This window comes from Psittacula echo (genome assembly GCF_963264785.1).
Source record: "Psittacula echo genome assembly, chromosome: 34".
Taxonomy (NCBI): domain Eukaryota; kingdom Metazoa; phylum Chordata; class Aves; order Psittaciformes; family Psittacidae; genus Psittacula; species Psittacula echo.
Window position 1 is genome coordinate 38,938 of NC_137769.1, and position 25,226 is coordinate 64,163.

The 25,226-nt window shown below is 62.8% G+C and overlaps 3 protein-coding genes across 3 annotated transcripts in view; all 3 read left to right on the forward strand.

Moving 5' to 3' along the window:
• Window positions 1–2,522, forward strand: part of LOC308231277 (uncharacterized protein) — a gene marked incomplete at its 3' end in the record, with an annotated part of 6,402 nt that extends 3,880 nt beyond the window's left edge. Inside the window, exons 7-9 of the mRNA XM_080636465.1 lie at window positions 1,562–1,696; window positions 2,268–2,393; window positions 2,473–2,522. Of these exons, the coding sequence (XP_080492591.1) occupies window positions 1,562–1,696; window positions 2,268–2,393; window positions 2,473–2,522 (311 nt within the window). The remainder of the gene's footprint in view (window positions 1–1,561; window positions 1,697–2,267; window positions 2,394–2,472) is intronic.
• A 1,950-nt stretch (window positions 2,523–4,472) lies between these two features.
• On the forward strand, window positions 4,473–8,230 carry LOC308231285 (proline-rich protein 12-like). The gene is made up of 2 exons (XM_080636474.1): window positions 4,473–4,674; window positions 7,300–8,230. The coding sequence occupies exons 1-2, from the start codon at window positions 4,489–4,491 to the stop codon at window positions 7,438–7,440; spliced, it is 327 nt and encodes a 108-aa protein (XP_080492600.1). The 5' UTR covers window positions 4,473–4,488; the 3' UTR covers window positions 7,441–8,230.
• Window positions 8,231–10,552: 2,322 nt separating this feature from the next.
• Window positions 10,553–23,809, forward strand: LOC308231286 (splicing factor, arginine/serine-rich 19-like). The gene is given in 11 exon segments (XM_080636475.1): window positions 10,553–10,569; window positions 10,945–10,999; window positions 11,076–11,122; window positions 12,408–12,496; window positions 14,267–14,395; window positions 15,240–17,606; window positions 17,609–17,779; window positions 17,888–17,970; window positions 19,444–19,686; window positions 23,021–23,149; window positions 23,256–23,809. Coding segments are annotated over 9 exon segments (3,483 nt in total). The 5' UTR covers window positions 10,553–10,569; window positions 10,945–10,999; window positions 11,076–11,114; the 3' UTR covers window positions 23,520–23,809.
• Window positions 23,810–25,226: the final 1,417 nt, after the last annotated feature.

Here is a 25,226-nt window from a genome sequence, read left to right on the forward strand (position 1 = left end):
GGGAGGGATGGGGGGATGGGGATTGGGGGATGGGATGGGGATGGGAGGGGATGGGATGGGGATGGGGATGGGGATGGGATGGGGATGGGATGGGATGGATGGGGATGGGGATGGGATGGGGATGGGATGGGGATGGGGATGGGATGGGGATGGGATGGGGATGGGGATGGGGATGGGATGGGGATGGGATGGGGATGGGGATGGGGATGGGGATGGGGATGGGATGGGGATGGGATGGGGATGGGGATGGGATGGGGATGGGATGGGGATGGGATGGGGATGGGGATGGGGATGGGATGGGATGGGGATGGGGATGGGGATGGGATGGGGATGGGGATGGGGATGGGGATGGGATGGGGATGGGATGGGGATGGGGGATGGGGATGGGGATGGGGATGGGATGGGGATGGGGTGGGGATGGGATGGGGATGGGATGGGAGGATGGGATGGGGATGGGGATGGGGATGGGATGGGGATGGGATGGGGATGGGATGGGGATGGGGATGGGGATGGGATGGGGATGGGATGGGGATGGGGATGGGGATGGATGGGGATGGGGATGGGGATGGGATGGGGATGGGGATGGGATGGGGGATGGGGATGGGGATGGGATGGGGATGGGATGGGGATGGGATGGGGATGGGGATGGGGATGGGATGGGGATGGGATGGGGATGGGATGGGGATGGGGATGGGGATGGGGATGGGATGGTGGATGATGGGGATGGGGATGGGGATGGGGATGGGATGGGGATGGGGATGGGGATGGGGATGGGATGGGATGGGATGGGGATGGGGTGGGGATGGGATGGGGATGGGGATGGGGATGGGGATGGGATGGGGATGGGGATGGGATGGGAGATGGGATGGAATGGGGATGGGATGGGGATGGGATGGGGATGGGATGGGGATGGGGATGGGGATGGGGTGGGGATGGGATGGGGATGGGGATGGGATGGGGATGGGATGGGATGGGGATGGGGATGGGGATGGGATGGGATGGGGATGGGAGGGATGGGATGGGGATGGGGATGGGATGGGGATGGGGATGGGATGGGATGGGGATGGGATGGGATGGGATGGATGTGGACATGGAATATGGATTGGGAATATGGGATGTGGGTGTGGAGTATGGGGTAAGGGGTAGAGGGGATGGGATATGGGAGGGGAATGTGGATGGGGAATAGGGGGTATGGATGTGGGGTATGGATATGGATGCGGTGGATGGAGATGGGACCCAGGGCTATGGGATAAGTGCCCCCCCCCCCCCCCCCCTCTGGGGGGGCACCATTGCCTGGCCGTGGGGGGGGGTTGTCCCCATCCCCCCATCCCCCCCTTTGTCCAGGTTGGATTCAGGGGGGTTCCCCCCATTTTAACCCCCCCCCTTCCCCCCCCCAGGCGCCAACCCCACCCCAAACCCAGCACCCCCAAACCTCCCCCCCCCCCCAAAGCCGAGCTCCCCCCCCCCCCCCCGGGCCGAGCGCCCCCCCAAAGCCGAGCGCCCCCCCCCCCCCCGCGCCAGCCGCGGGGGCCCCCCCCAAGGCTCCCCCCCCCCCCCCAAGCCCCCCCCAAGGCCAAGGCCCCCAAAGGGCCCAAGGTGAAGGCCGAGCCCCCCCCCAAGAAGAGGAAGAAGTGGCTCAAGGAGGCGGCCACGTCCTCGGAGTCCGAGTCCAGCCCCGACCCCCAGAGCGAGGAGGGTGAGAAAGGGGGGGGGGGGGGACCCCAAAATGGGGGGGGGAGCGTGAGGGTGGTGATGGGGAGGGTGGAATATGGGGGGGGGGGGCCAAAATGGGGGGGTTTGGGGGCAGAAATGGGGGGAAAGGGGGGACTTTGAGGATGTCTGGGGGGAGAGCCCCGATTTATTGGGGGGGCTCGGAAATGGGGGGGGTTGGGGGGGGTTTGGGGGTTCTGAGGCTTTATTGGGCGGGGGAAGGGGGCTTGGGGGGACTGGGGGCGGGGCTTGGGGAAGGGGCGGGGCCTCCGCGCAAAGGGGGATCCTCCCGCTGTAGGCGGGGCTTAGCGTTGTGGGCGGAGCTGCCTCTTAAAGGGGCAATGACCTTTGCCCGTTGACTCCCTTTGGGGGCGTCTCTACCAATGGAAGGGGCCAACTTAAGAGCGGGGGCGTGGCTCTCTCTTAAAGGGGCAATGCTCCCTTTGTTGCTCCTTTTGAGGGGGGCTTCTCTTTGCTCTGGTGGTGGGAGGGGTGAATGAACGGGCTTGGGAAGAGGCGGGTCTTGCCCTTAAAGGGGCCGCTCCCCCATTGCACAGAGCGGGCCCCCCCCGGGCGGGTGCTGAACACGAGGGCCATGAAGGAGATGTACCGCAGCTACGTGGAGATGCTGGTGAGCACCGCGCTGGACCCCGACATGATCCAGGCGCTGGAGGATACCAATGGTGAGGACCCCCCCCCCCCCAAAACCACCCCCTCCCACCCCATAGATCCCCCCCATAACCCCCCCTTTGCACCCCCCAGATGAGCTCTACCTGCCCCCCCATGCGCAAGATCGATGGGATCCTCAATGACCACAAGAAGAAGGTTCTCAAGAGGGTGACGCTCAACCCGTCCCTGCAGTGGGGCTGGGGGGGTGCTCTATGGGGCTGGGGGTCTCTATGGGGCTGGGGGGCTCTATGGGGCCAGGGGGTTCTATGGGGCTGGGGGTCTCTATGGGGCTGGGGTCTCTATGGGGCTGGGGGTCTCTATGGGGCTGGGGTCTCTATGGGGCTGGGGGGCTCTATGGGGCCGGGGTCTCTATGGGGCCGGGGGGCTCTATGGGGCTGGGGTCTCTATGGGGCTGGGGGTCTCTATGGGGCTGGGGTCTCTCTGGGGCTGGGGGGCTCTATGGGGCTGGGGTCTCTATGGGGCCGGGGGTCTCTATGGGGCTGGGGTCTCTATGGGGTTGGGGGTCTCTATGGGGCTGGGGGTCTCTATGGGGCTGGGATCTCTATGGGGCCGGGGGGCTCTATGGGGCCGGGGGGCTCTATGGGGCTGGGGTCCCTATGGGGCCGGGGAGCTCTATGGGGCTGGGGGGCTCTATGGGGCTGGGGTCTCTATGGGGCTGGGGGTCTCTATGGGGCTGGGGTCTCTATGGGGCTGGGGGTCTCTATGGGGCCGGGGGTCTCTATGGGGCTGGGGGTCTCTATGGGGCTGGGGTCTCTATGGGGCCGGGGGGCTCTATGGGGCTGGGGTCTCTATGGGGCTGGGGGTCTCTATGGGGCTGGGGTCTCTATGGGGCTGGGGGTCTCTATGGGGCTGGGGTCTCTATGGGGCTGGGGGGCTCTATGGGGCCGGGAGGCTCTATGGGGCTGGGGTCCCTATGGGGCCGGGGGTCTCTATGGGGCCGGGGGTCTCTATGGGGCCGGGGGGCTCTATGGGGCTGGGGTCTCTATGGGGCTGGGGGTCTCTATGGGGCTGGGGTCTCTATGGGGCTGGGGGGCTCTATGGGGCTGGGGGGCTCTATGGGGCCGGGGGTCTCTATGGGGCCGGGGGTGGGTGGGTGTCTCCATGATGCTGGTGGCGGGGGGGGGGGGGGGGAGCTGCTCTGGGCCCTGCTCTCAGCCCTGCAGGGCCCCCCCGCAGTGTCCCCATAGCCCAATGCTGGGGTCCCCTTCCCGCCCCCCCCCATGTGCTCCCCCTCCCGGCCGGCAGGAGGCGCTGCAGACGTTCCCGCAGCTGCAGGCGGAGCCAGGGGAGGCGCTCGTGAAGCTGCGCCCGGGGGGGGACCCCTACAACAGGAAAACCCTCAGCAAGGTCAAGCGCAGCGCGGCCAAGCCCCAGGTACGGGCTCTGGGGGCTCTTTGGGGGCTCTATGGGGCTCTATGGGGCTCTGGGGGCTCTATGGGGCACTATGGGGCTCTGGGGGGCTCTGGGGGCTCTATGGGGCACTATGGGCTCTATGGGGCGCTGTGGGGGTCTCTATGGGGCACTATGGGCTCTATGGGCTCTATGGGCTCTATGGGGCACTATGGGCTCTATGGGCTCTATGGGGCACTATGGTCTCTATGGGCTCTATGGGGCTCTATGGGCTCTCTGGGCTCTATGGGGCGCTCTGGGGGTCTCTATGGGGCACTATGGGCTCTATGGGCTCTATGGGCTCTATGGGGCACTATGGGCTCTATGGTCTCTATGGGCTCTATGGGATCTATGGGGCACTATGGTCTCTATGGGCTCTATGGGGCACTATAGGGCACTATGGGCTCTATGGTCTCTATGGGGCACTATGGGCTCTATGGGCTCTATGGGCTCTATGGGGCACTATGGGGCTCTATGGGCTCTATGGTCTCTATGGTCTCTATGGGGCACTATGGGCTCTATGGGCTCTATGGGCTCTATGGGGCACTATGGGGTCTATGGTCTCTATGGGCTCTATGGGCTCTATGGGCTCTATGGGGCACTATGGGGCTCTATGGGCTCTATGGTCTCTATGGGCTCTATGGGGCACTATGGGCTCTCTGGGCTCTATGGGTTCTATGGGGCGCTCCGGGGGTCTCTATGGGCTCTCTGGGCTCTATGGGGCGCTCCAGGGGTCTCTATGGGCTCTCTGGGCTCTATGGGGCGCTCCGGGCTCTCTGTGTCGCGCAGGAGTTCAAGGTGGAGGTGGACAAGTCCTTCCTGTACACCCTCTACCACTCCCTGCACCACTACAAGTACCACACGTTCCTGCGCTGCAAGGACGAGGTGAGCCCCGGGCCCTCCTGCCCGCCCCATCCCGGCGCTCAGCCCCTCCTGCCGCCCATGGGTGCTCTCTATGGGTGCTCTCTATGGAGCTCTCCATGGTGTTATCCATTGGTGCTAGCAATGATGCTCATGGGTGCTCCCCATGGGTGCTCTCCATGGGCACTCTCCATGGGTGCTCTCCATGGGCGCTCTCCATGGTGCTCTCCATGGGTGCTCTCTATGGTGCTCTCCATGGGTGCTCTCTATGGGTGCTCTCTATGGAGCTCTCCATGGTGTTATCCATTGGTGCTAGCAATGATGCTCATGGGTGCTCCCCATGGGTGCTCTCCATGGGCACTCTCCATGGGTGCTCTCCATGGGCGCTCTCCATGGGTGCTCTCCATGGGTGCTCTCTATGGTGCTCTCCATGGGTGCTCTCTATGGTGCTCTCTGTGGTGCTCCCCATGCGTGCTCTCCATGGGCACTCTCCATGGGTGCTCTCCATGGGTGCTCTCTATGGTGCTGTCTATGGTGCTCTCCATGGGTGCTCTCTATGGTGCTCTCCGTGGTGCTCTCCATGGGTGCTCTCCATGGGTGCTCTCCATGGTGCTCTCCATGGGTGCTCTCCATGGGTGCTCTCCATGGCCGCTCTCCATGGGTGCTCTCTATAGTGCTCTCTATGGTGCTCTCCATGGGTGCTCTCCATGGGTGCTCTCCATGGGCACTCTCCATGGGTGCTCTCTATAGTGCTCTCTATGGTGCTCTCCATGGGTGCTCTCCATGGGCGCTCTCCATGGTGCTCTCCATGGGTGCTCTCCATGGGCGCTCTCCATGGGTGCTCTCCATGGTGCTCTTCATGGGTGCTCTCTATGGTGCTCTCCATGGGTGCTCTCCATGGGCGCTCTCCATGGTGCTCTCCATGGGTGCTCTCTATGGGTGCTCTCTATGGTGCTCTCCATGGTGCTCTCCATGGGTGCTCTCCATGGGCGCTCTCCATGGTGCTCTCCATGGGTGCTCTCTAGGGGTGCTCTCTATGGTGCTCTCCATGGTGCTCTCCATGGTGCTCTCCATGGATGCTCTCCATGGGCGCTCTCCATGGGCACTCTCCATGGGCGCTCTCTATGGATGCTCTCTATGGGTGCTCTTCATGGGCGCTCTCCATGGGCGCTCTCTATGGGTGCTCTCCATGGGCGCTCTCCATGGGTGCTGTCTATGGAGCTCTCCATGGTGTTATCCATTGGTGCTAGCAATGATGCTCATGGGTGCTCTCCATGGTGCTGCCCATGGGTGCTGTCAATGACACTCTCAATGGGTGCTGCCCATGGCTGCTCTCTGTGGAGCTCTCCATGGTGCTGCCCATGGGTGCTGACAATGACACTCTCAATGGGTGCTACCCATGGGTGCTCTCTATGATGCTCTCCATGATGCTCCCCATGGTGCTGTCAATGGTGCTGCCCTTGGGTGCTGCTCTTGGTGCTCTCCATGGTGCTGCCCATGGAACTCTCAATGGGTGCTGCCCATGGGTGCTCTCTATGGAGCTTTCCATGGTGCTGCCCATGGGGGTGCTGCTCTTGGTTCCCTCCATGGTGCTGCCCATGGGTGCTCTCCATGGTGCTCCCCATGGCGCTGTCAATGGTGCTGCCCATGGGTGCTGCCTTTGGTGCTGTCCATGGTGTTGCCCAGGGAGCTCTCAATGGGTGCTGCCCATGGAGCTCTCAATGGGTGCTGCCCATGGGGGTGCTGCTCTTGGTTCCCTCCATGGTGCTGCCCATGGGTGCTCTCCATGGTGCTCCCCATGGCGCTGTCAATGGTGCTGCCCATGGGTGCTGCCTTTGGTGCTGTCCATCGTGTTGCCCAGGGAGCTCTCAATGGGTGCTGCCCATGGAGCTCTCAATGGGTGCTGCCCATGGGTGCTCTCAATGATGCTGCCCATGGGTGCTCCCCCTGGGTGCTGCTCTTGGTGCTCTCCACGGTGCTGCCCATGGAGCTCTCAATGGGTGCTGCCCATGGGTGCTCTCAATGACGCTGCCCATGGGTGCTGCCCATGGGTGCTGCTCTTGGTGCTCTCCATGGTGCTGCCCATGGAGCTCTCAATGGGTGCTGCCCATGGGTGCTCTCAATGATGCTGCCCATGGGTGCTCCCCCTGGGTGCTGCTCTTGGTGCTCTCCATGGTGCTGCCCATGGAGCTCTCAATGGGTGCTGCCCATGGGTGCTCTCAATGACACTGCCCATGGGTGCTGCCTATGGGTGCTGCTCTTGGTGCTCTCCACGGTGCTGCCCATGGAGCTCTCAATGGGTGCTGCCCATGGGTGCTGTCAATGACGCTGCCCATGGGTGCTGCCCATGGGTGCTGCTCTTGGTGCTCTCCACGGTGCTGCCCATGGAGCTCTCAATGGGTGCTGCCCATGGGTGCTCTCAATGACGCTGCCCATGGGTGCTGCCCATGGGTGCTGCTCTTGGTGCTCTCCACGGTGCTGCCCATGGGTGCTCTCAATGACGCTGCCCATGGGTGCTCCCCCTGGGTGCTGCTCTTGGTGCTCTCCATGGTGCTGCCCATGGGTGCTCTCAATGACGCTGCCCATGGGTGCTGCCCATGGGTGCCCTCCCTGGCGCTTCCCCTCACGGTGCCCCTCTTGCCCTTGCAGACGACGGCCATCGAGGGCCGCGCCGAGGACCTGGGCCAGGAGGAGGTGGTGCAGCTCTGCATGGGCAACCAGGCCTGGCTCGAGCGCCTCTTCCACTCCTTCAGCGAGCTCCTGGCCCAGGCGCGCGCCTCCTGCGCCTGAGGAACCCCCCCCGCCGTGGACGTGGACGCTTCCATGGGGACCCCCCCCCCCCCGTAGCGGGGACATGGACGCGGCCCTGGGTGCTACCAACTCATGGGGGGCACCCGCCTGCGAGGGAGAGACTCAACTGGGAGAGCCCATGGGGGACATGGACGCGACCATGGGGACACCCCCACCCCACCATTGATGGGGACCCCCCCGCCCGTGATGGGAACACCCCCCCCCATGGATGGAGACACCCTACCGGGATGGGGAACCCCCCCCATGATGAGGATCCCCCCCCCATGATGGGGACACCCCCCTCTATGGCTGGGGACACCCAACTGGGATGGTGACCCCTGTTTTGGGGACCCCCCCGTGATGGGGACACCCCCATCGGGATCAATGGCACCCCCCCAGTGCCGGGCCCCCCCCCTCCAATAGAGACCCCCTTCCATTAACAGGCCCCGCCCCTTGGTGATACCCCCCCTCCATCCCAAAGGGCCCCCCCCCATCATCAACAACAGGGTGTCCCCCCCCAGGACCCCTCATTTTGGGGGTGTCCCCCCCCCACAATGGGTGTCCCCCTCTTATTTATATATATATGTATAAATGTCTATTTAGGAGCCACCCCCCCCATTGGGGATCCCTTTATTGGGGGGGGGGGGCACCCACCCTTGGTACCCACTTTAAGGGGTCCCCCCCCTTCCTCCCCCTTTCCACCCACCAAATCTGGGTCATTTAAGGGGGGCCCCCCCTTTACACCCCTTTTTATGCCCCCCCATAGGGACCAGCCTGGCCTGTATATACGTATTGTGGGGGGTCCTTATAAAGGGGGGGCCCCACTTTAACCATCGCCCCCCCTCAGCTATTTATTGCCAATTGCCCCCCCCCATTGGCTGCATTGGGGGGGGGGGAGTTGTTAAAGGTCCCCCATCTTTATGGGGGGGTCCAATATGGGGGGCCCCATGGGGGGGGCTGTATATAGTGTATAGGCTCAAAGTCTCTATGTATCATAATGTATGGCCGGATCCCCCCCCCCCCGGGGCACATTTGCCCCCCCCGGGGTAAATTTGCCCCCCCTCCCTGGGGTTTTACCCCCCTGGGGCATTTCCCACCCCCCACCCCCTCCCCATGGGGCAATTTCCCCCACCCCCCCCTCACCCCCCCCCCATTTCCCACCCATCCAGGCTGGATTCTATCCCCCCCGGGGGTTATTGCCCCCCCCCGGGTTTATTGCCCCCCCCCGGGGTATTTGCCCCCACCCCATTATTTTTTTCATTCCTTTTGTTTTTTAATTATTATTATAATAATTATTGTATCTATTGGGGCCCCCCCGCCCCCCTTCCCCCCCCCAAAACCCGGGGGTGGGGGGTTGGGGGGTGCTTTTGGGGGGCCCCCCCCGTGCCCCCCCCCCCCTTTTCTACGGTGTTTTCGTGTCGTGGGTGTTGCCGAGACCTTTTTATTGTTGAAAAGGCTCCGAGTGATTTGGGGGGGGGTCATGGGGGGGGTATGGGGGGTATTGGGGGGTTCACACTTAGGGGGGGTCTTATGGGGTATGGAGGGGGCATAGGACTTGGGGGGGTCCCCATGGGATTGGGGGGGGTCTGGTGGGAGTGGGAGGATCAGATTTGAAGGGCTTATGGGGTATGGGGGGGGGTCATATGATTGGGGAGAGGTCCCATGGGATGGGGGGGTCTTATAGGAGTGGAGGGCTCAGATTTGAGAGGCTCATGGGGTATTGGGGGGTCACATGACTTGGACAGGGGATCCCGTGGGATGGGGGGGGTCTTTTGGGAGTGGAGGGCTCAGATTTGAGGGGCTTATGGGGATATGGGGGGGTCACATGACTTGGGGGGGGGATATTGGGTGGCTTGGGGTGCTGGGGTGGGGTTTGAACCCCCAAAGGGGAAGGAGGGGACGCCCCATACGGGGCTTGTGGGGGTCCCCCCTGTACCAGGTCCCAGCAGGACCTGACGGAGCCTCTGGGGGGGGTCGCGGTGCCCCCGGACCCCAAAACCCCCCGAAATCCACCCAAAACCAAGCGCCCCCACCCCCGCCCTCCAACCACGCTGCAGCGCGGGCGCGCTCCTCGCAGTGGGCGGAGCCACGCGCTAATGTATGCAGCGGCACGCCCACCGCGCACCTTATAAGGAAGAGGGGGCGTGGTTACGGCGGGGAGGCGGGCCCGCCCAGGCGTCGCTTAGCAACGCGTGGGCGCGGGGCACGCCGGGAAGTGTAGTTCCGGTCCTCCCCCCCGGCAGGCGGCGCTCCCGCTCCCGGCCTGCCCCGCGCCGCCACGCCCGCCCCCGCGGCGCAGCGGTAAGATGGCGGCGGGGCTCGGCCCGGGCTGAGGGGAGGGGGGGGCGGGAAGGGGAATAGGGATGGGAATAGGGATAAGGAACGGGAATAGGGATCAGGAATGGGACTAGGGATGAGGAATAGGGGCGGGGATGGGGGGGTGGGAGTTGGAGCGGGAATGGGGGGGGGTTGGGGCTGAGGAAGGTTGGAGCGGGAATGGGGGGGGGTTGGGGCTGAGGAAGGGATTTGGGGCGGGAAGAGAGGGATTTGGGATGTTCTGAGGTGAAATGGGGCGGAATGAGGGGATTGGGGGGGGAGTGGGGGGATTTGGGGCGAAAAGAAGGGATTTAGGGCAAAAAGAAGGGATTTGGGGTGGAAAGAGACGGATTTGGGATGTTCTGAGGGGATTCTGGGTGGGAATGAGGGGATTTGGGTCGAAAAGAAGGGATTTGAGGCAAAAAGAAGGGGTTTGGGGCAAAAAAGAAGGGATTTGGGATGGGAATGGGGGGATTTGGGGGGAAAAGCAGGGATTTGGGGCATAAAGGAGGGATTTGGGGTGGGAATGGGGGGATTTGGGATGTCCTGAGGGGATTCTGGGTGGGAATGAGGGGATTTGAGGCAAAAAGGAGGGGTCTGGGGTAGGGCTGTGGGGCTGGGGGCTATGGAAGGGGCGTTGGGAGCCCCCGTTGCCAAGGGGGGTCCCCCCATTGCCCCCCCAGGCCGTGCCCATGGAGGAGGAGGAGAAGCCGCGGCCCCCGGGGGGCCGGGAGGAGCCATCGGAGGAGGGGGGGGGGGCCCGGGGGGCCCCCCCAAGAGCCTGAGGGGCCCCTGAGGCCTGGCCAGGCCCTGGTGGTACGGGGGGGGGGGGGGGGGGGGGTTTGGGGGTCAGAGACCCCCCCATGGGGTTTGGGGGGGTCTGGGGGGGGTTGGGGCCCCCCCTAATGGGGTCTGGGGGGGGGTTGGGGTGCTGGGACCCCCCTTGATGCAGTGAGGGGGGAGGCTTTGACCCCCCTTGATGGGGTTTTGGGGGTCAGGGACTCCTCCAATGGGGTTGGGGGGGGGTTAGGGCTGGTTTTGGGGTGGCTTTAGGGGGTCTTGGGGTGCTGGGACCCCCCTGATGCAGTTTGGGGGCCGTTTGGGGTCATTTGGGGGCTGATTTTGGGTCATTTTGGGGCTGTTTTGGGGTGCTCTGACCGTGTTTTGGGGTCCCCCCCCCCCCCGCAGAAGGCTCTGCAGCGAGTGGTGAGCGGCGCCCTCCAAGGCTGGGCCCTGGCTGAAGGTAGGGGCAGGGCCTGGGGGGGGCCATGGGGGGGTCTCCATGGGCTCCGTGCTTGACCCATGGCCTCCCCCCATAGAGCCCATGAGGAAGAGGTCGGTTCGGTGCTGGGGACCCCATGGCGAGGTGAGTGCTCCCAGTATGGACCAGTATGGACCAGTCCAGGTCCTTCCTGTTAGGTCCCAGTATGTCCAAAGCTATCCCAGTATGGACCAGTCCCATCCCAGTCTCTTCTAGTGGGTCCTAGTTCATTCCCAGTCCCTCCCAGTATGTCTCAGTTCCTCCCAGTAAGTCCCCATCCCATTCCAGTTTGGTTCCAGGAGATCCCACTGTTATCTGAATCCATCCCAGTACGTTCCAGTATGTTCCAGCGTCATCCCAGTCCTTCCCCGTAGATCCCAGTGTGTCTAAATGCACCTTAGTTCATTGCAGTACCACATCCACATCCAAGTGTTTCCCAATAGATCGTAGTCTGCCCCATTCCTATCCCAGTCCATCCCAATCCACCCCATTCCCATCCCAGTCCATCCCAATCCATCCCAATCCACCCCATTCCCATCCCAGTCCATCCCAATCCATCCCATTCCCATCCCAGTCCATCCCAATCCATCCCAATCCGCCCCATTCCCATCCCAGCCCATCCCAATCCACCCCATTCCCATCCCAGTCCATCCCAATCCATCCCATTCCCATCCCAGTCCATCCCAATCCATCCCAATCCGCCCCATTCCCATCCCAGCCCATCCCAATCCACCCCATTCCCATCCCAGTCCATCCCAATCCATCCCATTCCCATCCCAGTCCATCCCAATCCATAACAATCCACCCCATTCCCATCCCAGTCCATCCCAATCCATCCCAGTCCATCCCAATCCATCCCAATCCACCCCATTCCCATCCCAGTCCATCCCAATCCACCGCATTCCCATCCTAGTCCATCCCAATCCATCCCAATCCACCCCATTCCCATCCCAGCCCATCCCAATCCACCCCATTCCCATCCCAGTCCATCCCAATCCATCCCAATCCACCCCATTCCCATCCCAGTCCATCCCAATCCATCCCAATCCACCCCATTCCCATCCCAGCCCATCCCAATCCACCCCATTCTCATCCCAGTCCATCCCAATCCATCCCAATCCACCCCATTCCCATCCCAGCCCATCCCAATCCACCCCATTCCCATCCCAGTCCTTCCCAATCCATCCCAATCCACCCCATTCCCATCCCAGTCCATAGCAATCCATCCCAATCCACCCCATTCCCATCCCAATCCATCCCAATCCACCCCATTCCCATCCCAGCCCATCCCCATCCCAATCCCAACCCTATCCTAGGACGCAACCATCTCCTTGGGGGGGGGCCCTCGCTCATTCCTTCCCCCCCCATGGTGGGGGGGGTCTCTCCCTAGGCCTGGGAGGCTCCGGGGGGGCCCCAGCTCCCGCAGGGCTGCGCGGCCTCGCTGCGGGCCCAGCTCTTCCTGGCCTCTGGAATTGCGGGGTGAGTACCGGGAATGGGGGCTCATTGGGGGGGGGGACACCCATCATGGGGTTCAGTGCATCCCATCCATCCCAGTCCATCCCATCCATCCCATCCATCCTATCCATCCCAGTCCATCCCATCCATCCCATCCATCCCAGTCCATCCCAGTCCATCCCATCCATCCCATCCATCCCATCCATCCCATCCATCCCAGTCCATCCCATCCATCCCATCCATCCCATCCATCCCAGTCCATCCCATCCATCCCATCCATCCCAGTCCATCCCATCCATCCCATCCATCCCATCCATCCCATCCATCCCATCCATCCCATCCATCCCATCCATCCCATCCATCCCAGTCCATCCCATCCATCCCATCCATCCCAGTCCATCCCATCCATCCCATCCATCCCATCCATCCCAGTCCATCCCATCCATCCCATCCATCCCATCCATCCCATCCATCCCAGTCCATCCCATCCATCCCATCCATCCCATCCATCCCATCCATCCCAGTCCATCCCATCCATCCCATCCATCCCAGTCCATCCCATCCATCCCATCCATCCCATCCATCCCCTCTATCCCATCCATCCCAGTCCATCCCATCCATCCCATCCATCCCATCCATCCCAGTCCATCCCATCCATCCCATCCATCCCATCCATCCCCTCTATCCCATCCATCCCAGTCCATCCCATCCATCCCAGTCCATCCCATCCATCCCCTCTATCCCATCCATCCCAGTCCATCCCATCCATCCCAGTCCGTCCCATCCATCCCATCCATCCCCTCTATCCCATCCATCCCATCCATCCCAGTCCATCCCAGTCCATCCCATCCATCCCATCCATCCCATCCATCCCATCCATCCCATCCATCCCCTCTATCCCATCCATCCCAGTCCATCCCATCCATCCCAGTCCATCCCATCCATCCCATCCATCCCCTCTATCCCATCCATCCCATCCATCCCATCCATCCCATCCATCCCATCCATCCCCTCTATCCCATCCATCCCATCCATCCCATCCATCCCCTCTATCCCATCCATCCCATCCATCCCATCCATCCCATCCATCCCATCCATCCCATCCATCCCATCCATCCCATCCATCCCAGTCCATCCCATCCATCCCATCCATCCCATCCATCCCCTCTATCCCATCCATCCCATCCATCCCATCCATCCCCTCTATCCCATCCATCCCATCCATCCCATCCATCCCATCCATCCCATCCATCCCATCCATCCCAGTCCATCCCATCCATCCCATCCATCCCCTCTATCCCATCCATCCCATCCATCCCATCCATCCCAGTCCGTCCCATCCATCCCATCCATCCCCTCTATCCCATCCATCCCATCCATCCCATCCATCCCAGTCCGTCCCATCCATCCCAGTCCATCCCATCCATCCCATCCATCCCCTCTATCCCATCCATCCCATCCATCCCATCCATCCCAGTCCGTCCCATCCATCCCATCCATCCCCTCTATCCCATCCATCCCATCCATCCCATCCATCCCAGTCCATCCCATCCATCCCATCCATCCCCTCTATCCCATCCATCCCATCCATCCCATCCATCCCAGTCCATCCCATCCATCCCATCCATCCCCTCTATCCCATCCATCCCATCCATCCCATCCATCCCAGTCCGTCCCATCCATCCCATCCATCCCCTCTATCCCATCCATCCCATCCATCCCATCCATCCCATTGTGTGCTCTGGGGGGTGGCCGTTGGTGCGAGCCCCCCCCGACCCCCCCCATTGCCCGCAGGGAGGCCGAGGCCCCCCCCCCTCCCCGAGGAGCTGGAGGTGGTGGCCGAGGTGCGGGTGGGCGACAGCGGGGCCTTGGCGGCTGCATCCCAGCTCCTGCGGCCCGGCCCGGCCCGGCGCCGCCATAAAGGTACCGGGGGGCAAGGGGGGCAATGGGGGTAATTGGGGGCAATGGGGGGTAATGGGTAAAGGGAGCAATTGGGGTGATGGGGGAATGGGGGCATTGGGGGAATGGAGGGAATGGGGGTGATGGGGGCACAATGGGGGTAATGGGGTGCAATGAGGGGTGATGGGGTAAAAGGGGCAATTGGGCTGATGGGGGACAATGGGGGGCACTGGGGGGTCCCGGTGTGGACGCTGCCCCCCCTGACCCCCCTTTCCCCCCCCCCCCAGGCCACCTCCCTGGCTCCTCCTCTCGCCGCTGGCGCATCCCAGGGGGGGCCCCCCCGTGCCCCCCCCCCGTGCCCTCCCCCTCCCTCCTCTCACCCCCCCGCTCTCATCCCCCCCCCGTTCCCCCCTCCCCGCCCCCGCCGCACCCCCCCCCCCCCAACCCCCTCCCCCCACCCCCTCCCAAGCCTCCCCCACCCCCCCCCGCCCCCGGCGCTCACGGGGAGGGGGGGGGGGGGCCCCCGTGTGGCAGCCCCGGGAGCTGGGGGGGGGGCACCGGGGGGGGGGGCCCCCCCCCGAACCCGCCCTCCCCAGCCCCCCCGGCAGGAGCCGGCCCGGAGCCACCCCCCCGATTCCTCCTCCTCTCTTCCTCCTCTTCCCGCTCTTCCTCCTCTTCCTCTTCCTCCTCTTCCTCCTCCTCCTCGTCCTCTTCCGCCGCCCCCCCCCCCGGCCACGTTCCGGCCCCGTTCCCCGATCCTGGATATTTATGACCCTTTCCACCCTACGGATGAGGAGAACGCCTTCCGCCCCCCCCCCTCCCGGCGGCGACTTTCCCTATGGAGCATCCTCTTCCTCCCCGCCCAAAGAGGCCGAAGGGCGCCAGGATCAGAAGTACGATCCCTTCGATCCCACCGGCTCCAATCCCAGCTCCTCCCGCAGCAGCCCCAGCCCGGAGGAGGAGGAAGAGGAGGAGGAGGAAGAGGAGGAGGAGGAAGAGGAAGAAGAGGAGGAAGAGGAGGAGGAGGACGAGGAAGAGCCCCCCCGTCCCGATGTGTCCCACAGCATCAGCCGCATCTCCGAGACCTTGGCCGGGATCTACGATGACAACAGCTTGAGCCAGGACTTTGAGAAGGAGCCGGAGCCGGAGCCTCCCGCTTCCCAAATCCCTCCCGGCGCCGATTCCACCCTTCCGGAAGAGGAAGATGAAGAAGAGGAGGAAGAAGAAGAAGAGGAAGAGGAAGAGGAGGAAGCGGCGGCGCCGGCCTCCGGCAGCGCTCCGGAACCGCGGCGCCGCGTCTTCGTGGTGGATTTGGCCACCAAGAAGCATCCGGAATGCGACGGGAAGCTGGAAGGGAAGTTATCCCTGGAAGTGGTGGCCGCCGGCAATGCCAAAGCCCCGGCGCAAGGCGCCGCGTCCCGAGGGGCCAAGAGGCACCGGGCCCGGCGCGAGTGGGCTCCGAGCACCGGCGACTCCGAGATTGAGGAAGGGGAGATCGTCCCGCACGAGGACGAGCGCTACAGCCCCCTCCGGCTCTTCCGGAGCTCGGGAATCACCGCCGGCACCGGCCCCGGCGCAGGCCCCGGCTCCATCCGAGCGCGGGCGCCGGAGCCGCGCGCGCCGCGGGTGCCGGAAGGGGACGATTTCCTGTCTCTCCATGCGGATTCCGATGAGGAAGGCGACTTCGGAGCCGAGAACCAACCGGATCCGCGTTGGAAAAGCACCGGCTCCGACCTGCGCCGCAAGATCCTGAGCCAGCGCCGGCTCCGCGCCCCCCCGTCGCCCCATTCCCCATCGGCCACGTCCCGGAAGAAGCCCAAACGTTCCCGGGAACGCGGCTCCTCCGCTTCCATGGGATGGGGAGGGAAGAAGCCCCCGGATCCGCCTCCCAAAGGCAAGGAGCGGCACCGGCGCCGCGGCTCCCGCTCCCGCTCCCGGCGCCGTTCCTGGTCCCGCGGGCGCCGCTCCCGCTCGCGGGACAAGCGCCGGAGCCGGCGCTCGGGCAGCGCCCCGCGCCGCTCCCGCCATAAGGAAAAGCACCGCGGCGAGGGCGGCAAGAAGAAGAAGAAGCAGCAGCAGCGTTCCCGCTCCCGGGAGCGCCGCTCGTCCCGGCGGGAAGCGCCGGATTCCAAGGGGGACAAGAGCGCGGAGGCGGCGGCGCGGCGCCGGGAAGCGCGGCCCGTGGTGCCTCCGTCCATCCAGGAGCTGAACGATTCCGATCTCTTCGCCATCAAGAGGACCATCACGGTGAGCCGGAGGGAGGGAACGCCGGAGCCCGCCAAGCGGGAAGTGCTCTACGACTCCGAAGGGATGAGCTTCGAGGGTTATTCCGACCGGGAGCCTCCGGAAGCGCCGCTGCGGGCTGGGAAGGGGGAAGCGGATGGGAAGAAGGAAAAGGAGCGGAAGCGGAGCCGCTCGCAGGAGCAGCCGAGCCGGGAGAAGCACAAGAAGAAGCTGAAGGAGAATCCGGCTCCGGATGCCGGGAAAGGCGAGAAGGAAAAGGCTCCGCGCGGCGACCGGGAGAAGGGGCGGAAGAGCAAGCGGGAAGGGCACCGGGATAGCAGCGGGAATGCCGCCCGCAAGGTCAAGCTCCAGTCCAAGGTCTCCGTGCTCATCCGGGAGGGAGTCACCTCCACCACGGTGCCCAAGGAGAGCGGCTCCGGCTCCATCGGCATCAAGTTCACCCGCGACGCCGAGAACCGGGCTCCGTTCCTCAAGGGCGAGGAGAAAGCGGCTCCGGACGGGAAGGGGGGGCCCAAACCCGACATTCCCAAAGATCCCGGCGGCGGCAAAGCCAAGAAATCCAAAGGCGCCAAGGCCAAAAGCGGCCTCAAGAAGCCCAAAGGCGCCGGCGGCAAAGCCAAAGCCGGGGGGGACGCGAGGAAGAAGAAGAAGCCCAAGGCCAAAGGGGCCCTGAAGAAGTCCAAAGCCGATAGCTGCAGCCAGGCCGGCGCCATTCCCGCTCTCCGCCTGCCTTCCAAGCTGGAATCGGCTTGGTCCGGCTCCGAGAAGTCGGGGGGGGGCAGCCCCAAACCCCTCAGTCCCATCCCCGTCGTCGTTCCCCCCCCTCCCCAAAGCAAGGGTTCGGGGGCGCCGGTGCCGGTGCCGCCGTCGGCAGCGCCGGAGCCGGAGGTGACGCCGGACTCGCAGACGGTCGATAGCAGCTGCAAGACCCCGGATGTCTCCTTCCTGCCGGAAGAAGGAGCCGGGACAAGCGGGGGCCCCCCCCCCCATCTTCGGGAGCCGGGAATGGGGGCCCCATCCCCATGGATCAAGGCAGGGGCGAGCCCGAAGCCGACAGCCGCTCCGACGCCAAGGAGGAAGCGCCGCCGCCGCCGCGGGCCATGGCGCCGGTGCCGTGGAGCCTCCAAGGGGGGGTGGATTGTGCCACCAGCGGCGTGTTGGCACGTAGGTGACACTGGGGGGGGGGGGGGGGGTCCCCCATGCCTCTGTCCCCCCCCTTGGACCCGTTGGGTGTCAGCTCATTGGGGTGTCCCCCCCCCCCCCGCCTTGCAGTGACCGCGCTGCTCTTCAAGATGGAAGAGGCCAACCTGGCCAGCAGGGCCAAGGCGCAGGAGCTCCTGCAGGCCACCAACCAGGTGGGGGGGCACCCCCAAAGCGATGGGGACACCCCCAAAGCGATGGGGACACGGGGGGGGGGGGATAGGGGTACCCCCAGGAGGGGATGGGGACACCCCCAAAGGGATGGGGACACGGGGGGGGGGGATAGGGGTACCCCCAGGAGGGGATGGGGACACCCCCAAAGGGATGGGGACACGGGGGGGGGGATAGGGGTACCCCCAGGAGGGGATGGGGACACCCCCAAAGGGATGGGGACACGGGGGGGGGGATAGGGGTACCCCCAGGAGGGGATGGGGACACCCCCAAAGGGATGGGGACACGGGGGGGGGGATAGGGGTACCCCCAGGAGGGGATGGGGACACCCCCAAAGGGATGGGGACACGGGGGGGGGGGATAGGGGTACCCCCAGGAGGGGATGGGGACACCCCCAAAGGGATGGGGACGCAATGGGGGGGGACAGGGACACCCCCAAAGGGATGGGGACACAATGGGGGGGGACAGGGACACCCCCAAAGGGATGGGGACACAATGGGGGGGGCAGGGACACCCCAAGAGGGGATGGGGACACAATGGGGGGGGGACAGGGACACCCCCAAAGGGATGGGGACACAATGGGGGGGGGACAGGGACACCCCCAAAGGGATGGGGACACAATGGGGGGGGGACAGGGACACCCCCAAAGGGATGGGGACACAATGGGGGGGGCAGGGACACCCCAAGAGGGGATGGGGACACAATGGGGGGGGGACAGGGACACCCCCAAAGGGATGGGGTCACAATGGGGGGGGGACAGGGACACCCCCAAAGGGATGGGGACACAATGGGGGGGACACAGGGACACCCCCAAAGGGATGGGGTCACAATGGGGGGGGGACAGGGACACCCCCAAAGGGATGGGGACACAATGGGGGGGGGACAGGGACACCCCCAAAGGGATGGGGTCACAATGGGGGGGGGACAGGGACACCCCCAAAGGGATGGGGACACAATGGGGGGGACACAGGGACACCCCCAAAGGGATGGGGTCACAATGGGGGGGGGACAGGGACACCCCCAAAGGGATGGGGACACAATGGGGGGGGGACAGGGACACCCCCAAAGGGATGGGGTCACAATGGGGGGGGGACAGGGACACCCCCAAAGGGATGGGGACACAATGGGGGGGGACAGGGACACCCCAAGAGGGGATGGGGACACAATGGGGGGGGGACAGGGACACCCCCAAAGGGATGGGGACACAATGGGGGGGGCAGGGACACCCCCAAAGGGATGGGGACACAAGGGGGGGGGCAGGGACACCCCCAAAGGGATGGGGACACAATGGGGGGGGCAGGGACACCCCCAAAGGGATGGGGACACAATGGGGGGGGCAGGGGTACCTGAAGAGGTGATGGAGATGCCACTAAAGGGGACAAGAGCCCTATGGGGGGGGACCTGTGCCCCCCCCCGGGCCCCCTTTAACTGTGTCCGGTGTCGTGTCCCCCCCATAGATCCTGAGCCAGACAAAGGCTCCGCCCCCCCTGGGCCCCCCCCAGGCCCCGCCCACATCCGCCCCCCCCCCGGCCCCCCCCGTGGCTGCCCCGTACTTGGGGGGGGGACCCCCCGCACCCGGCGCCCCCCCGGCAATGGGGGGGGTAATGGGTGGGGGGCCTGGGGTGCCCCCTATCTATGGGGCAGGGGCTGGAGGGGACGGGAGGAGGGACAATGGAGACGGCAGAGGGGACAGTGAGAAGGTGAGTGGGGACGTGGGATGGGGGCATGGATCTCTGGGGTATGGATATGGGGTATGGATATGGATATGGGGTATGGGGTATGGGGTGTGGGATATGGGGTATGGGGTATGGGGTATGGGGTATGGGATATGGGGTATGGGATATGGGGTATGGGGTATGGGATATGGGATATGGGGTATGGGATATGGGGTATGGGGTATGGGGTGTGGGATATGGGGTATGGGGTATGGGATATGGGATATGGGGTATGGGATATGGGGTATGGGATATGGGATATGGGATATGGGGTATGGGGTGTGGGATATGGGGTATGGGGTATGGGATATGGGATATGGGATATGGGGTATGGGGTATGGGAATATGGGGTATGGGGTATGGGATATGGGGTATGGGGTATGGGATATGGGATATGGGGTATGGATATGGGGTATGGGATATGGGGTATGGATATGGGGTATGGGATATGGGGTATGGGATATGGGTTATGGGATATGGGATATGGGATATGGGGTATGGGATATGGGGTATGGGATATGGGGTATGGGGTATGGGATATGGGGTATGGGATATGGGATATGGGGTATGGATATGGGGTATGGGATATGGGGTATGGATATGGGGTATGGGATATGGGATATGGGATATGGGATATGGGGTATGGGGTATGGGATATGGGGTATGGGATATGGGATATGGGGTATGGGATATGGGGTATGGGATATGGGGTATGGATATGGGGTATGGGATATGGGATATGGGATATGGGATATGGGATATGGGGTATGGATATGGGGTATGGGATATGGGGTATGGGATATGGGATATGGGATATGGGATATGGGGTATGGATATGGGGTATGGATATGGGGTATGGGATATGGGATATGGGGTATGGATATGGGGTATGGATATGGGGTATGGGATATGGGATATGGGATATGGGATATGGGGTATGGGATATGGGGTATGGATATGGGGTATGGGATATGGGATATGGGATATGGGGTATGGGGTATGGGATATGGGGTATGGGGTATGGGATATGGGGTATGGGATATGGGATATGGGGTATGGGGTATGGGGTGTGGGATATGGGGTATGGGATATGGGGTATGGGATATGGGATATGGGTGGGGTATGGGGTATGGGATATGGGGTATGGGATATGGGATATGGGGTATGGGGTATGGATATGGGGTATGGGATATGGGGTATGGGATATGGGATATGGGATATGGGGTATGGGGTATGGGATATGGGGTATGGGGTATGGGATATGGGGTATGGGATATGGGATATGGGGTATGGGATATGGGGTATGGGATATGGGGTATGGGATATGGGATATGGGGTATGGGGTATGGATATGGGGTATGGGGTATGGGGTATGGGATATGGGTTATGGGATATGGCATATGGGATATGGGGTATGGGATATGGGGTATGGGGTATGGGGTATGGGATATGGGGTATGGGATATGGGGTATGGGGTATGGGGTATGGATATGGGGTATGGGGTATGGGATATGGGATATGGGGTATGGATATGGGGTATGGGGTATGGGGTATGGGATATGGGTTATGGGATATGGCATATGGGATATGGGGTATGGGATATGGGGTATGGGGTATGGGGTATGGGATATGGGGTATGGGATATGGGGTATGGGGTATGGGGTATGGATATGGGGTATGGGATATGGGGTATGGGATATGGGTTATGGGATATGGGTTATGGGATATGGGATATGGGGTATGGGATATGGGGTATGGGATATGGGGTATGGGGTATGGGGTATGGGATATGGGGTATGGGATATGGGATATGGGGTATGGATATAGGGTATGGGATATGGGGTATGGGATATGGGATATGGGGTATGGATGTGGGGTATGGGATATGGATATGGATATGGGATATGGGGTATGGGATATGGGGTATGGGATATGGGGTATGGATGTGGGGTATGGGATATGGGGTATGGGGTATGGGATATGGGGTATGGGATATGGGATATGGGGTATGGATGTGGGGTATGGGATATGGATATGGATATGGGATATGGGGTATGGGATATGGGATATGGGATATGGGGTATGGATGTGGGGTATGGGATATGGGGTATGGGGTATGGGATATGGGGTGACAGGGACCTCAATGCCAAGGACGCTCCATGGTGTCACCCCCCCACATCAACACCCCCCAATCATGGGGTCACCCCGTGTTGATGTTCCCCGTGGGCATGTTCCCTATGGGTGACAATGGTGACAATGGGTGACAGTGGTGACAATAGGTGGCAGTGGTGACAATGGTGACAATAGGTGGCAATGGGTGCCAATAGGTGACAGTGGGTGCCAATAGGTGACAGTGGGTTCCAATAGGTGACAATGGGTGCCAGTAGGTGGCAATGGGTGCCAATAGGTGACAATGGGTGCCAGTAGGTGGCAATGGGTGCCAATAGGTGGCAATGGGTTCCAATAGGTGGCAATGGGTGCCAATAGGTGACAGTGGGTTCCAATAGGTGGCAATGGGTGCCAGTAGGTGGCAATGGGTGCCAATAGGTGGCAATGGGTGCCAATAGGTGGCAATGGTGCCAATAGGTGGCAGTGGGTGCCAATAGGTGGCAATGGGTGCCAATAGGTGGCAATGGGTGCCAATAGGTGACAATGGGTTCCAATAGGTGGCAATGGGTGCCAGTAGGTGGCAATGGGTGCCAATAGGTGGCAATGGGTGCCAATAGGTGGCAATGGTGCCAATAGGTGGCAGTGGGTGCCAATAGGTGGCAATGGGTGCCAATAGGTGGCAATGGTGCCAATAGGTGGCAATGGGTGCCAATAGGTGGCAATGGTGCCAATAGGTGACAGTGGGTTCCAATAGGTGACAATGGGTGGCAGTAGGTGGCAATGGGTGCCAATAGGTGGCAATGGGTGCCAATAGGTGGCAATGGTGCCAATAGGTGGCAGTGGGTGCCAATAGGTGGCAATGGGTGCCAATAGGTGGCAATGGTGCCAATAGGTGGCAATGGGTGCCAATAGGTGGCAATGGTGCCAATAGGTGACAGTGGGTTCCAATAGGTGACAATGGGTGGCAGTAGGTGGCAATGGGTGCCAATAGGTGGCAATGGGTGCCAATGGGTGCCCACAGCTGCCAAACCCCCTCAGAGCACCCCACTGCCGGTGGCCTTGCCTGGACGCTGCTCTTGCCTCCCCATCCCCATGGGCTTGGGTTGCGTCCGGTCGCATCGCTATGGGTCCAGGCTGTTCCTATGGGTCGGGGGGGGTCCCTATGGGGCCGTGTGTGCCGTGACCGCCCCCCATTGCGTCCCCCTTTTAGTACCTCAAGAAGCTGCACACGCAGGAGCGGGCGGTGGAGGAGGTCAAGCTGGCCATCAAGCCCTACTACCAGAAGAAGGACATCACCAAGGACGAGTACAAGGACATCCTGCGCAAGGCCGTCCATAAGGTACCATGGGGGGGTCATTGTTGGGGGGGGGACACGGGGGGACACACACACATTGGGGGTTACCCCCCCCCCCCCGCCGCCCCATTGATGTCTCCCTGCCCCATAGATCTGCCATAGCCGCAGTGGGGAGATCAACCCGGTCAAGGTCAACAACCTGGTGCGGGCCTACGTGCAGCGCTACAAGTACTTCCGCAGGAGGAACCGGCGCGGGGGGGGGCCCGAAGAGATGGGCCCCCCCCCGCCAACCGCCACCGCCATTGCCAACACCATGGCGGGGGGCACGGCCGCGGCCACCGGGGCTGGGGTCCCCCCCAAGGAGATGGGGGGGCCCATGGACAGCAAACCCCCCCTCCCCATGCCCCCGCTGTGAGCCTGGTGTATATAGAATGGGGGGGGGGTCAAGCTCTGCCCCCCCATATATATAAAGGGGGTTAAGCTCCGCCCCCCGAGTATATGGGGGGGGTTTAAGCTCCACCACCCCATGTACTGGGGGGGGGGCTTAAGCTCCGCCCCCCCGTGTGTGTATTGGGGGGGGTGTTTAAGCCCCACCCACCCATGCCCATATTTGGTTTGAGTCATTAGCATGGATCTTGGAGCTCCGCCCACCCCTCTTCGCATTGACACCTCCCCCCCATTGAACCCCCCCCCCCATTTCCAATGTACCCCCCCCCCCCCCAAAGCTCATAAAGGCCTTTAGCCAATGAGTGAGGTTTTATGGGGGGGGGGGACATAAATGGGGGGGGACAGCACCCAAATGGGGGCACCCCCATAATGGGGGGGTGGGAACACAAGGCGGGGGGGGCACCGAGGCCCTTGAACCCCTTTATTTGGGGGCGGGGGGGCTGCCAATGGGGCCTATGGGGCAGTCGTGACCCCCCCCATGTCCATGGGGGGTTGGAATGTTCCAGGGTAGGAGGGAAGGGATCAGGAATGTCCCATGAGGAGGAAGGGGGGGGTTGGAATGTCCCATGGAGGGGGGGGATGGGCTCTTCCCCCCCCCAGGGATTAGTCACTAAATCCATGGGGAAACCCAATGGATCCGGTTCCCCCCCCCCCATTATGGGGGGGTCCCACTTTGGGGGGGCCCGCCCCCATCTTTCAGGGGTCTCCATTTAGAGGGGGGGTCCCCATTGGCTGGGGGGGATCCCCAAGTGTCCCCCCCCATCGCCCCCCTGCCCTATGGGGGGGGAGGATTAGAGGGGGGCGTGGCCAGGGCGGGGGTCCGGGGGGGGGGGTATTTAAAGGGACCGCAGCCCCCCCCGGGGCACTTGTGAGCCCTGAGCCGCCGCCATGCCTGAGCCCAGCAAAGGTGGGGGGGGGATTAATTAGGGGGGGTCATTAATTAAGGGGGGGGTCATTAATTAAGGGGGGGTCATTAATTAAGGGGGGTTATAAATCACCCCGGGGGGGGGCATCATTTATTGGTAGGGGTCATTAGGCGGGGGTGGGATTTAATTACCCCGGGGGGGGGTATTGATTAGGGGGTGTGCAATTAGCCTCCAAGTGGGGGTAGTTAGACAAGGGGGGGCAATTAATGGGTGGGTAATTACCCTGAGTGGGGTTATGGGTGGGGCAATTAAGTGCGGGGGGGTAATTAATTAATAGGGGGGATTAATTAAATACCCCAGAGGGGTCTCAAGGGGGGCAATTAGGCGCGGGGAGGGGTAATTAGGGGGGGTAGTTCCCCTTAGGGGGGTATTGCCCCATAGGGGGGTATTAATTACCCCGGGGGGGGGGGTAAATCAGTGGGGGGGGGGGGGCCCAACACGGTGTCACGTGGGGGGGGGTGCAAGTATCCGGTATCAGCCCCCCCCCCGCGGGTGTCACTTGAGCCGCCCCAAAGGGCACCCGCGGGTGACGGTGCCAGGGGGGGGGGGGAGGGAGATACCAATGGGGGGGGGGGGGTGGCCTCGGGTGACACCCCCCCCCCCCCCCCCAGCGTGACCTTTTGGAAGGGGTCGGGTTTAACCCAGGCCTTATATGGGGCTGCGGGGGGGGGGGGGATGGTTTTGGGGTGTTTTAAGGGGGTTTTAGGGTGGTTTAAGGGGGTTTTGGGGTGGATTAAGTGGGGTTTTGG

What these genes read in the sequence shown, in the direction of transcription:
- LOC308231285 (XM_080636474.1), top strand. Translation starts at nt 4,489, where the DNA reads ATGGGCTCTCTGGGCTCTATGGGGCGCTCCAGGGGTCTCTATGGGCTC. An exon ending in TCCTGCGCTGCAAGGACGAG is followed by an intron (nt 4,675 to 7,299) that starts GTGAGCCCCGGG and finishes TTGCCCTTGCAG; the next exon opens with ACGACGGCCATCGAGGGCCG.